The sequence below is a fragment of the Trifolium pratense genome, linkage group LG1, assembly GCF_020283565.1.
Source record: "Trifolium pratense cultivar HEN17-A07 linkage group LG1, ARS_RC_1.1, whole genome shotgun sequence".
NCBI lineage: Eukaryota > Viridiplantae > Streptophyta > Magnoliopsida > Fabales > Fabaceae > Trifolium > Trifolium pratense.
This window is the reverse complement of record NC_060059.1, coordinates 5100356-5113518: the sequence shown is the minus strand read 5'-3', so window position 1 is coordinate 5113518 and position 13163 is coordinate 5100356. Positions and strand designations below refer to the sequence as shown.

The 13163-nt window shown below is 34.8% G+C and overlaps 2 protein-coding genes across 3 annotated transcripts; both read left to right on the top strand.

The window, feature by feature from the left end:
• The first annotated feature begins 2392 nt into the window (after positions 1-2392).
• On the top strand, positions 2393-3174 carry LOC123881408 (transcription repressor OFP12-like). Its single transcript, XM_045930094.1, has 2 exons — positions 2393-2835; positions 3021-3174. The coding sequence occupies exons 1-2, from the start codon at positions 2478-2480 to the stop codon at positions 3041-3043; spliced, it is 381 nt and encodes a 126-aa protein (XP_045786050.1). The 5' UTR covers positions 2393-2477; the 3' UTR covers positions 3044-3174.
• A 4399-nt stretch (positions 3175-7573) lies between these two features.
• On the top strand, positions 7574-12832 carry LOC123902350 (pentatricopeptide repeat-containing protein At4g14850). 2 transcript variants are annotated; one of them, XM_045952044.1, is made up of 3 exons: positions 7574-9318; positions 9540-10914; positions 11074-12832. In XM_045952044.1, exons 1-2 carry the CDS (start codon positions 7730-7732, stop codon positions 10003-10005), a joined length of 2055 nt encoding a protein of 684 aa, XP_045808000.1. In that variant the 5' UTR covers positions 7574-7729; the 3' UTR covers positions 10006-10914; positions 11074-12832. The 2 variants fall into 2 exon arrangements, with proteins under 2 accessions (XP_045808000.1, XP_045808001.1); XM_045952045.1 differs by having other exon boundaries at positions 7601-9318; positions 9540-10854; positions 11074-11473.
• The last annotated feature ends 331 nt before the right edge of the window (positions 12833-13163 follow it).

The following is a 13163-nucleotide window of genomic DNA, read 5'->3' as shown; positions in this document are numbered from 1 at the left end:
TTGTGTGTGCACTAAGCCACTGATTAACAGTAAACACAGAAAAATATACGAGTCCATTTTCTACCTGTGTTTTCAGTCAAACAGGTAAATTGAATGTCTGTTCATTCTTCAATGCTGTTCACCACTAGTTTTACACAATCTTGAAACACTATTTTTTTTTCAATATATACATATATATAATGGAGAATAATAATTGGAATTAAAGGTACAATTGAAAAACACTGAATTAATTTGTCTTAAAACTTACAGTAACAACATATAAAAGTGATTATTTTATAACAAAATTACCATATTTTTTTTTGCGATCGGGAGGGGGCTGAAACCATTTGATACAAGAACTGACACCGAACTAGATTCAACTGATGGTGAAAAACAAAAAAAAAATTACCACATTTTAATTCTTATTTTCTCTCTCCTCTAAAAAAAATTATCAGTAACTTTGTATTTGAAGCTGTTTTTTTTTTATTATTCTTCGATTCTGTTTTTTTTTTTATTTATTTAAAATTTGTACTAAATAGATGCAATGCTTTAAAAAGTGATAAAAAAAATGATTATTTTTTTCTAAAAAAATTGTAACAAACAACCTCAACATATAAGATTTTTCTAATCTTTTTCTAATTAAAAGTTACTTTTAAACATTATCGGAGAACTTGAGTTTTGAAATCCAAATTCTCTCTTTCTCTACACTTAAAATATGAGTGAAACCAACCATTAGTATACTTTTTTTTTGAATGGCCTAACCATTATATATATTTGATAAAAAAAAATTGCTTCTGAAAAAGATTATCAAACACAAATAAGTTGTTTAACCTTATCAATTCATTCTTTCAAAAAAAAAAAAAAACCTTATCAATTCATTTAAAACTACCTATTTCACCAAAACTTTAATGCAAATGAATATACTTATAAAAAAGAAAAACCATTGAAACCGATCCTGAATCAGGAATTTGTCCCTTACTTCTCTACCAGGACAGGACCACCCACATGTATTATTAGTCCTGTGTGTGGGACTAGAGATCATTTTCAATTTTCCTCCAAATATATGCGTGTGTGTGTTACTATGTATATAAGAGTTTTATTAACTACTAATAGTCTATATTTCTTTCACAAAAATAATAAAACTATACCCTATAGTATAGGTATATGGTTCAAAGTGACTGAAGATTTGATGGTACATTTCTTTGTTGGGATTCAACTTAAGTTAAATTAAAAATGTGAAAATTTAACAATTTAACACTAGCTCATCTCCCTTCCTTTTGTCTCATACTAATGGATTAACACTTTACTATCAACATCTATCGTACAATTTATATGGATTTTTATCTTTGTCAGTTATCACGCATGCTTCACCTCTAGCAAATTCCTAAAAAACTAAAGAGCTCAACTTAATCATTTTAGATTAACTAACAACTAACAATAAATTAGTTTAAGTGGTATTCGTTTTAAATTTCTTAAACAAATGATCAATGAGAATGAAGAAAATTAATGTTCCAATTCTAACTGAGGAAGGTATTCACATTTAATATTTGACTCACTTCAAATAAAATTACCTACTCTAAATGAAACCTAGAAAGAAAAAAGAAGAAGAAGAGAATATTTAAAATAGAGTAATATTTAAAATAGAGTGATAGTTGAGCCAATGCTATAAGCACTCTTTCAATGACGTAGTAATGCATCTGAACCGTCCGATCACGATATGACAGATGAGATTTTTTCAGTGTTACTTTTTTTTTGTATTTAATATGGAACGTCTCATCATAAATTAACGGCTGAGATTCGAAACAGCATGAAACCGTGTGTTTTGTTTACGGCAGGCGTTCCAAACCCCCACTTTTTTTATACATCCGCGACACTTGTTAGGTCACATCATGTTAGGTTAGTTTGAACTTGTCATAAAATATACAGGTTTTACACTCAACCTAATAACATAAATAACTTCAATCGGATCGAATAAAATGTTTAACTAAAACCGACCCAACTCAATCCACAAACACGTCACACCAATGTTCAAAAAGTTATTGTACATACATCATCCATTTTCTCATAAAAACATAAGAATGGGTAGTAATTTACGAGAAGATGAATTATTTAATACACATATTATGTAAATATGACAACTACATTTGTTGAGGTGGATGATATGTACTGATACATTTGTTGAGGTGGATGATTCTGATCGATTTACAAATAATATTTATTAATTTTTCTATATTAAATATTATTTATGAACCAATCACAATCATCCACCTAAATCGTATACCGATACATATCCAAGTAATATGTACTGGAGTATTCACCTCATGAGAATTTTGTCTTAAGAAAAAGTTGAAACCTAGCTACTACAAACTTTGTTTGTGGAATAAAGTTATAAAACTACTACATTAATAATGTAACCCATGGTGCCTATATAATATAAGCACTTTACACAAGCACTAAATCTCTCTCTCTGTTTTCTCTCACTCACTCATTGTGCAAAAATGCCAAGTCTATTCTCTAAACAACTACACCTCTGTTTCTTCAAGCTCAAATACCCCACAATTCTCTCCCAACCTAACCCACAACACACTACTACTACTACTACTACTATTACTACATCTCCATCACAATCACCACCTTACACTTTCCACCATTTCAACACCACCTACAGCCACCACCGCGACGAAGCCGAAGACTACTTCTACGACGACACCACGGAACTTCCACCACCGGACTTCGCCTCCGCCTTTGCATCCCAAAGATTCTTCTTCTCCTCCCCAGGCAGCTCCAAATCCATCACAGAAACAGAGTCTCCCTTCAACAACACTCAACCCTGCAACTCGTTGATACCAAAAGGAGGTAGTGTGAAGAGAGTACCAAAATACTCTATAAACCCTTATGATGATTTCCTATGTTCTATGCAGGAAATGATTCAATCTCAACAACAAGTGTTTGATGTTACTAATGATTGGGATTATCTTCATGAGCTTCTTTTATGCTATCTTGCTCTAAATCCTACACATACTCACAAATATATTGTGCAGGCTTTCACTCACCTCCTTGTTGATATTTTATCTTCCTCCTCCTCTTCATCATTCTCCTCTTCCTCGCAACCGCCATCACCACCTTCTCGGAAGCTCAATAGCCAACACGGGCCCGGTAGTTTCTCAAGGAGGTTACCGTAAAAGCATTAGATTTTAGAAGTCAAGGTTTTAAATAGCAGACGCGGTAATAGTTATTGTCGTATCACAATATTTGATATTGTAGAGAATTACAGTCAAATGTGGCTCATACAGTCTCAATTGTGGCGTCTACAATAAACACTAAACAATTACTATGTCTCAATTGTAGACTTTTATTTAAATTTAAAACCCTTTAAATGTAATCAACAAGGATTCTATTTAAGATTAGTTTTTTTTGTATAGTATTCAGTAGTCATTTTTTGGGCACTGGGTTTCAGCTAATGGGAACAAGGTTTGTATTTTGATGACAAAAAAGACAAAGGTGGCAAAACCAATAGGGTGTGTGTGTGTGGGAGATGGAGGTTTTGGTGTTTCAATGCTGTAATTTTGTTTTATTATAAATTGCAAAGTACTAGTCCTATTTGTTTTCAGTTATAGTACTAATTAATCTTGGGTTTTTTATTTTTCCTTGTAGTAAGTAATTTCTTAGAATTTATTGTATGCGTTTTTGGTGGAGATCGTGGGTGACAAACAGAGTTCGTTTATTGTCCTTGTGTTTGTTGTTGCTCTGTCTTGTTTGTGTGGTCCTGTAACTGTGGGAAGTGAGAGAGAGTTCTTTGTACAAATAGCAAACAAACTCATAACAAGCTTTGGTGAATGATTATTGTTATGGGGCGGAATAAGATATCATGGTTGAGGTTGTGCTCGAGGTCCGGTGTTTTGGTCGAACCAACGAATAACTTTTTCTTTTTCTTGCTCTCTCATCTTTCTATAATGTTTTTCTCGAACAATAGAATGATGATCCGAGTACATGGATCATAGGCCGAACACTATTTGATGGTTATAACTCGGCTAGCATGAGATACAAGTCTTTTAGACCTAGTATGAGGCCTAACAAATATTCATTACGATACAATCTTGAAAATTTTGATCAAATTACACATGTTAAGAAAGATAATTGCTCACGTTCAATTTATGTGATCCTAATAAAAAAATTAGTTTGTTGTTTAAGTTTTACACTCCAAGATTAATAAACACTTGTGTGGTTACAAGATTTTGGACATAATATTTGGTCAAGTATTTTCCTCATATTGGTCTATAATTATAAATCAATGATGCATCATGCAATGGAGGTAGAGAATCAAATTCTATATGCTATCTTATTCAGCTAGCACATAGAGACAATGATATACCTCAAATTTAGTGGGGGTTGGTCAAAGGGAAATTATAGGGCATAGGAGTATAAGATTTCCATTTCATGGGAAAGAAGAAGAGGAATATAACATGCAGTTGATGTTGCAGGTGGCAGGACTTCCTTTTTCATTATAGCTTTTTACTCCATGGAAAATAATGCATCTATCAAAAGCAGAAACAAGTACAAAAAAACAATAAATGACAAGGGAAAGGGAAAATATGACAAAGGTTTTTTAGCACTTTGCCAAATGTTAATCAATAAGCCAGCTATGTCCAATGTTTAGTGATTAATGATGGCCAAAAAGAAAAACAAAAGTTTGGTGAATTTAATTTCCAAGACTCAAAAGTGCCTATACTTCTATCTCATTCCACTTTTTTTTTTTTTTAAGTAAACACAATATATCAACTTAATTCATTAATAATAATAGGTTCCATGAAATGGCTTCTCTAGCTAATATATGAGTCGTCATATTTGCTTGACGTTTTGTGAACTTTATCTTAAAGTTCGGATTACATTGTCACAACAAATTGATTGACAAAATAATAGAACTCAATTCTAATGATTAGCTTGTATGACATCCATGATAATTTTGGAATCACTTTCAAAGATGATATTAGATCACCCTCTAGATAAAGCTTCATGAATTGCCCCCAAAATTGTCGTGATTTCACCTTCTGATCGTGTCTGATCAGAAGTGTGCGACCGCGCCGGCGTTGATGACGGTGAAGCCCCTGTTGAAGCGGAGGGGGGTTGTGTACCTGCAGGCACTCCGACGCTCAAGTCAGTTTGTGTGTGAATAGGTTTTCTGTGCTAAATTATGCGTACCTTGTGAATGAAGTGGAGTCACATATATATAGCCCCCAGCGCAGGGCCAAGGCCCTTGATGGCATTAATGGCCATCAAGTGGCTGCCGGAAAACGGCTTGGAGGCCTTGATGTGCAGTAAATGCCCATCATTCCGGTTTACGGCCGTTACGATACGTAGGAGTATCTAACTGTTGGAGAGTCGAGCACGTCTTGCGGGCTCTTCGTGGCAGCCTTGCTCGGATCGTATTTGTTCGACACCCTCTAAGGCTCGAGCGTGATGCTCGGCCCAGAACACCTTCCAATATTGAAAGATGATAAAGGACTCTTCAAAGCTACAAAAGATAAATTCTAAAGCTCTAGTGGCCAATGCTTCTATAAGGTCCAAAATTTTCAGTTGGTCCATAAAATGCTTAGCCCGAGCCAGGAACTATGGTTGAAGAACTCAAAATTTGTGCTCTGCATAAAAAGGATGACATTAAAATAGATATTTATGCTTAATATTTGTTAATGTGTTTTGTAGGGAAGCTTTGGGGACAAAACAAGAGTATCCAAAGAGAGAATTTCAACTACTACTATAACAAAAGAATAGACGCTCTTATCGTTTTATATACAAAAGTAGTTAAATTATAAATTATAGGTAGTTGGTTTAGGTAAGTTCATACTACCAGCCAGATCCTATTTGTCTTTAAGCATATGCATGCACCATTATTATATGTGTCAATGTTATTTAACAATAAGCTCATACATATTGTATCATATGCCATACTAACTTAGCTCAATTGGTAGAGACATCAGTATTTTATATGCATGAGCCGGAGTTCGAATCCGGACACTTCACTTATTCATCTTTAAAAGTAGAATTTCAAGCCACTAAGTTACCTCACAAAAAAAAAACTTAGGGTGGTCGCCCTCCCTACACGAGTGAAAACAGCTAGTGACTTAGTTAATAGTATTAGAAACAAGTCTTAATTAAGAATTTTTTTTATAATTAAAAATAACAGGGAGTGCTCTAGATAAGCCTACATATAAGACTATGGTGGTTATATATATCCCAAACATATATGTCCCAAAATAACTGTTTTATTTTACGTAATTTTCAATACAACCAAGTGATTATGTTTAAATGTTTAATGACTTTATTTTTTTACTAAGAATGAATTGTTCAAGGATGACTTTGTTTGAGGGAATCCAAGTTCGATTTTTTGGGAGAAATAGTTTTCGACAAAATTTTAATTACTTCCTGGTCGAACTATAAATTTTACTTACTCCGAGTTCGCTTTTTTGATGAATTTTTCTATTAAATTATTTAATGACTAAATTCACACTTTTAAATGTAAAAAATGTAGACCATTTTAGATTTTAACTCAGTCTTCTAAAAATCAATGTTCCTGGTAACCGATAATTTCCCAATTGAAGTGCATTTATGGAACAAAGAATTAACTTTAACAGCTTAGTACATAACATAACACCCTGCAGTAAAAAACTCTAGTAAACAAAGTATCTTATTGAAAATAATTTTGAATTCTATATCCTCTTCACTGGCATATCATCACTTATTCAATCATAAAACAAGCATGTCCAAATAAAAAGCACATAAGTTTAAGTTTGGGCAGGATTTGATTTGACATCGTGACCTACCCATCCATCCTCCTAGTAAAAAATAGTAGTAAATGCCAAGATGATGACAGGGGAAAATCAGGCCCAATTATGAGGTCAATCATGCCAAATTGGCTCATCTCAATCAACCCAATTCAGATTTATTTTCTGGAAGAGATATTCTTCAATGATCATGTGGCAAAAGTTTAGTCATAATAATTGCCAACAAGCAATTCAGATCAATTTATTGTCAATAATTGCTACCAAAAAAATTGGCTTATATAAGCTGTACAAAACAAAACTTATAAAGCTACCAAAAAACACTTAAATGAAATGACGTGAGTCTTTCTAGTTTAATCAAGGTATTAAATTCGATATATGATTTGGGCAACAAGACTCTGGATTGGAGAGTCTCTTACGAAGTCATTCTCTTCTTAGGTGACCAAGGAGGATGAGCCATGGAGATAGGAAACCCCCTACTCTCAACCTGACATAGACCGAGCTCATATCTTCTCGATTAGCCTATTTGCACGCAGAGGATAGTGATTTATACCAACAACAAAAAAACTTATAAACTATTAGGTTTGATTTAGTGGTGGTGAATAATTTATATATTATATAGTATGTCATATGTTCGATCCTCGTTAGCTCCAATTTAAATCAAACAAAAAAATAAATAAATTATATAAGCATTTACGACCATATGAATATGGTTACACCAAAAGTAAATTGATCCAAGTGATTGTAATCAAGTGGTTAATAAACTCCACTTAAAGCATATTTTTGGTCATAAAAAAACTTATTTAAAACATTTTTTTATGGACGAATCAGCTTGGTACGTAGAAACCCGAATAATATCTGCCATTCTGCACTCAAGTGACTGATCTTGGCAAACCAATGATCTAAATTCTTGCCGAATAAACTTATTATCGCATGCGCAATTTTACCTTAACATTATCAAAAAAACAAAAACAATGTATTTACATCCTCAAAATCTGCTAGCAAGTTTACTCGAATCAGCTGTTTCAACTCATTGTTCCATCCTAGGTCGTACTGTCCATGCATACATCATTCGCACACATCAAACCCCATTCCCATCTTTCCTCTCCAACCACCTCGTCAATATGTACTCTAAACTCGACCTTCTTAACTCAGCTCAACACGTTCTCTCACTCACTCATCTTCCCACCGTTGTTACTTGGACCTCACTCATCTCCGGTTGCATTAATAACCGCCGTTTCATTGCCGCTATAACTCATTTCACTAACATGCGTCGTCACTCTGTTCATCCTAATGACTTCACTTACCCTTGTGTTTTCAAAGCTTCAGGTTCTTTGCAAATACCCATCACTGGTAAACAGCTTCATTCTCTTGCTTTAAAGGATGGTTTAATATATGATGTGTTTGTTGGGTGTAGTGCTTTTGATATGTATAGTAAAACTGGGCTTCATGTTGATGCTTGTAACATGTTTGATGAAATGCCTCACAGAAACTTGGCTACTTGGAATGCTTATATTTCTAATGCAGTTCAAGATCGGCGGTCTGTGGATGCTATTTCGGCGTTTAAGGAGTTTCTTTGTGTTCATGGGGAGCCGAATTATATTACGTTTTGTGCGTTTTTGAATGCATGTGTTGACATGTTGAGATTGAATCTTGGGCGTCAGTTACATTCGTTTATAGTTCGGTGTGGATACAAAGAGGATGTTTCTGTTGCCAATGGGCTTATTGATTTCTATGGAAAATGTGGGGATATTGTATCTTCTGAAATGGTTTTTAGTAGAATTGGCCGGAGGAGGAATGTTGTTTCGTGGTGTTCTATGCTTGCTGCTCTTGTGCAAAACCATGAGGAAGAGAGGGCTTGTATGGTTTTCTTGCAGGCAAGGAGAGAAGTTGAGCCAACGGATTTCATGATATCTAGTGTGCTCAGTGCTTGTGCTGAGCTTGGAGGCCTTGAATTGGGCAGGTCAATTCATGCTCTTGCTGTCAAAGCATGTGTTGAGGAGAATATATTTGTTGGGAGTGCACTTGTTGACTTGTATGGAAAGTGTGGAAGTGTAGAGAATGCTGAACAAGTTTTCGGCGAAATGCCTGAAAGGAACCTTGTCACATGGAATGCAATGATAGGTGGATATGCACATCAAGGTGACGTTGACATGGCTTTGCGTCTGTTTGAGGAAATGACATTGGGCAGCCGTGGTATTGCGCCGAGTTATGTGACACTGGTTTCTGTATTATCAGCATGTAGTAGAGCTGGGGCAGTGGAGAGAGGCATGCAGATATTTGAAGCAATGAGATTGAACTATGGAATTGAACCAGGCGCTGAGCATTATGCTTGTGTTGTCGACCTTCTAGGGAGATCTGGTTTGGTAGATCGCGCATATGAATTTATTAAAAATATGCCAATTCGACCCACTATTTCAGTTTGGGGGGCTCTACTTGGGGCTTGTAAGATGCATGGGAAAACCAAATTGGGAAAAATTGCAGCCGAAAAGTTATTTGAGCTTGATCATGTTGACTCTGGCAACCATGTAGTACTTTCTAATATGCTCGCATCTGCTGGCAGGTATTAATTTTAAACCATGCTAACTAGTTTTCCTTCTTTAATGGCCTTGACGAGTTGGATGGATTGATAATTTTATTTGGTAGTTTTCTTCTTCTTTTTTTGCTTTTAATTTTTCTTTAGTTGCTAACACAATGAGTAGAAAACTAAAGTGATGCTGTCACTTTCTTATTACTCAAACATTATTATAGCTCTTATGATCATCCTTTAATTGTTAAATGCAGATGGGAAGAAGCCACTGTTGTCAGGAAGGAAATGAAAGACATTGGTATTAAGAAAAATGTTGGATATAGTTGGATTGCTGTAAAGAACAGAATCCATGTTTTTCAAGCAAAGGATAGCTCTCACGAAAGGAACTCTGAAATTCAGGCTATGCTGGGTAAGCTCAGAGGGGAGATGAAGGAGGCAGGGTATGTTCCCGATACGAATCTATCACTCTTTGATTTAGAAGATGAAGAAAAAGCTTATGAAGTTTGGTACCACAGTGAGAAGATCGCACTTGCTTTTGGCCTCATAGCTCTTCCTCAAGGAGTGCCTATAAGGATCACAAAAAATCTTAGGATTTGTGGAGATTGCCATAGTGCCATTAAGTTCATCTCAAGAATTGTTGGAAGAGAAATTATTGTGAGAGATAATCATCGTTTTCATCGCTTTAAGGATGGTTGTTGCTCTTGTAAAGACTATTGGTAATACTCCTTTTTGTTAACGACGGCAGCTTCTCCACAAAGCTTTCACGTTGGAAACTCGTCACAAACACCAATGGCGCAACAAGCATCATCCTCATTTCTTGGTCTTGTAGACTGTAGACGACTTCTACTTCTCTGTCTTGTCTGATGATGAAAATGACCTCCTTGCCCATGTCTCTGATCACAAGTACGCTGAAGCATTACAGTTCCAAGAAACCTTAATGGCCTCTGTAACCACTACTTCCCATCAAAACCCCTCATCCTCTACCTACAAGACATTGCCGTGCCTAGCATCTTCATAAAAAACAGAGCAGATAAAGTTCACAGCTGAAGAAGTTGATGAATCGTCTTCAATCATCATTTGAGAGATTTGTGTAGAAGCAAAAAGGAGTGAGGAAATGTTTAAGAATCAACAATGCTACCATTCCTTTTGTTCTGAATGTGTAATCAAACAAGTGGCAATAAAAATCCAAGACAAGATAACTGTTGTGTCTTGTCCTGGTTTGAACTGCAAGGACGTGTTACAGCTTGAATCTTGCAGAGCATTGCTTCCCAAAGAGCTAATTGATAAGTGGAATGATGCTTCGTGTGAAGCTCTTTTTATTAATGTTCCTAAATTCTACTGCCCCTTTAAGTATTGTTCTTCAATGTTCCTTGATGAGAATGTAGGACAACAAAAGATATTATTAGGGAATCTTAGTTCCCTTTTTGTCATAGACTGTTTTGTGCAAGGTGTCATGTTCCATGGCATCATGGGGTTGCTTGTGAGGAGTTTCAGAAATTGAATGTGGATGAAAGAGAGAATGCAGATCTTCTTCTTAGGGAGCTTGCTGGTCAGAAAAAAATGGCAAAGGTGTCCCAAATGCAAGTTCTATATTCAAATATATGATGGTTGTTTTCATATGACCTGCAGGTTAGTCAGTTTTTCTGGAAACATAACAAAAATTAAATTAATGAACTAAAAATTGCCTGCTTTTTAAACATATTATGATCATCCAATAGTTGAGTTTCTCATCAATAGGGTAATTTTGTTTTAAAACTTGAATCGGTGAATGGAATTGTTTGTTTGCAGGTGCTTATGTGAGTTTTGCTATCTTTGTGGAGTAGAATGGACACGTAATCATCAGGGCTGTGTTAGCAGGTATATTTCATAAAGCACGATGGTTGATGTGGATATCAATATTTTTACTTTTAATTTTTAGCTTATTTTGGTACTAGTTTTCTGACCACATTCGAGGCATGTGGAGAAAATCTTTAAATTATGATTTATAATTTATTTTGTTGTTATTAATGGCAGAATGAGAGTGTGAATTGTTTCAGAAAAAGAACGATCGGTATGTCCCAATAGTCAGTCGACGTATGGTTCAACTGACATTTTGAATTACTGTAGAGTCATTTATGTAAAATGTGATAAAACAATAGGGGTTGTTCTCCATCGATTAATATGTTCTCTATCCATCCCTACTAAAACTCAACTCTATATACATTACCATTTTAGACCAAATTAACTTTTGAGGAATGGCGGTGAAATGAGTTTTCCACATATTTGTCTTGATGAAACTAATTAAGACGATAGTAGCTGACTGGTGTAACAAATATTCTTACAAACTTCACAATAAAACAGTAGAACTGATTGAGGGCCTTACTGATAAAACATATATAGTTTATGTAATAGATATTGGAACTTTCATTATTTCCATGAAAGTGCAAGATCCTATGACCTGGGCAATTATCCATACACGTTATGTCCTAACCCTTTAGTTCTTAAGGAAATGAGGTTTAATAATCTAAAGTTCGGCAAAGAGATGAGCAGAGTCTGGTTAATAATTGTTCCGCTCTGAATTTGAACGCTGGTTATATTGATATGACTAAACATAGTCTTACTAATACTAATAGTTATTATAATATTGTTTCTAATTAAACTGTTCAATTCATCTGAGAAGAAGCATTTTCAACCTACAAACGGCCGGTTACATTTAAAAACCTTGAGTGTAAACTTTCCAAACCCATATATTTAGGGACTGAGTCTTGAATATGTCTTTTGGCCAAATAATAAGAGACCGACCTGGTCAATCATAGCCATATGTGTCTTTGATATGGAACAAGAATCTCATTCTTTGTAGTAAATTACTAACCACAGACATTGGCTCAGTCATCATAAGAGAAAGGTAGGAAGAGTCCAAAGAAAAACTGATACTACCTAGGAATAAATATTTGTGATTTGGTTATAAATTAGTTAATGGATATACATGATTGTAAAATAATCACAAAGATTCAAGAAAATGTTTGTGTGTGTAACGTGGATGGAGAATATTTGTGGAGCAGGTCAATGGCCATAACCACAGTCATACTAGCTCATCGATGATGCATATTAAAAAAGAGTTTAATTGATATGCACGGACGGTGTAAAATAGTTTTACACGATCGTCCAATAAACAACCACCATTTTGTCATGTCACATCAAGAAAGTGGAGTGAAGTGGAGTGATGTGGCAGAAAAATGGTTGGTATTTATTTTACACCGTCGGTGTATATAAATTAAATCCATTAAAAAATGGGTTCAAGAAGATGAGAAAGACCATGTCACAGTGCACGAACTGCGTTACCAATGTTACATAGATCCTTCTCCTTTCTTTCCTCGTTTTTGTCCAATTCTTGACCAAAATAAAGACTTTTTTATTCTTTGGGGTTTGGGGGGAACCCACGTTATTAGTCAATAATAGCTTACACAAAAATGTTTAAACTATGATCTACAAAAAAATAATTAATCTCTGTACATTTGAGTAAAAAAAAAAGTTAAAGTGTACATAAGTTGAACTTATTCACAAATATAAGTATGTTAAAGAAAAAATATCATATAAAAGTAATTATTTAAAAATATAATTTCTATAACTATATTAAATATCAGACATTCAACGATGAATTGGTCCAAGTGGTGAGGGTTATGGGCCCCTGTGTATGGAAAAAAATTGGTTGGTAGGAAAGAATTTGCATTGTGTGCTTCATAGGTTCTCTGTTGGAGATTAATCACTACTAAACGGCATGTGTGTATGTTTATCATACAAATATTTTGTTTTTAAATAATTGTTTTTTCTTTTTGTAGATAAATGAAATGACAATAGTCGTTGAAAACTCATATAAGTGGAGGAGTCAGTGAACCCCG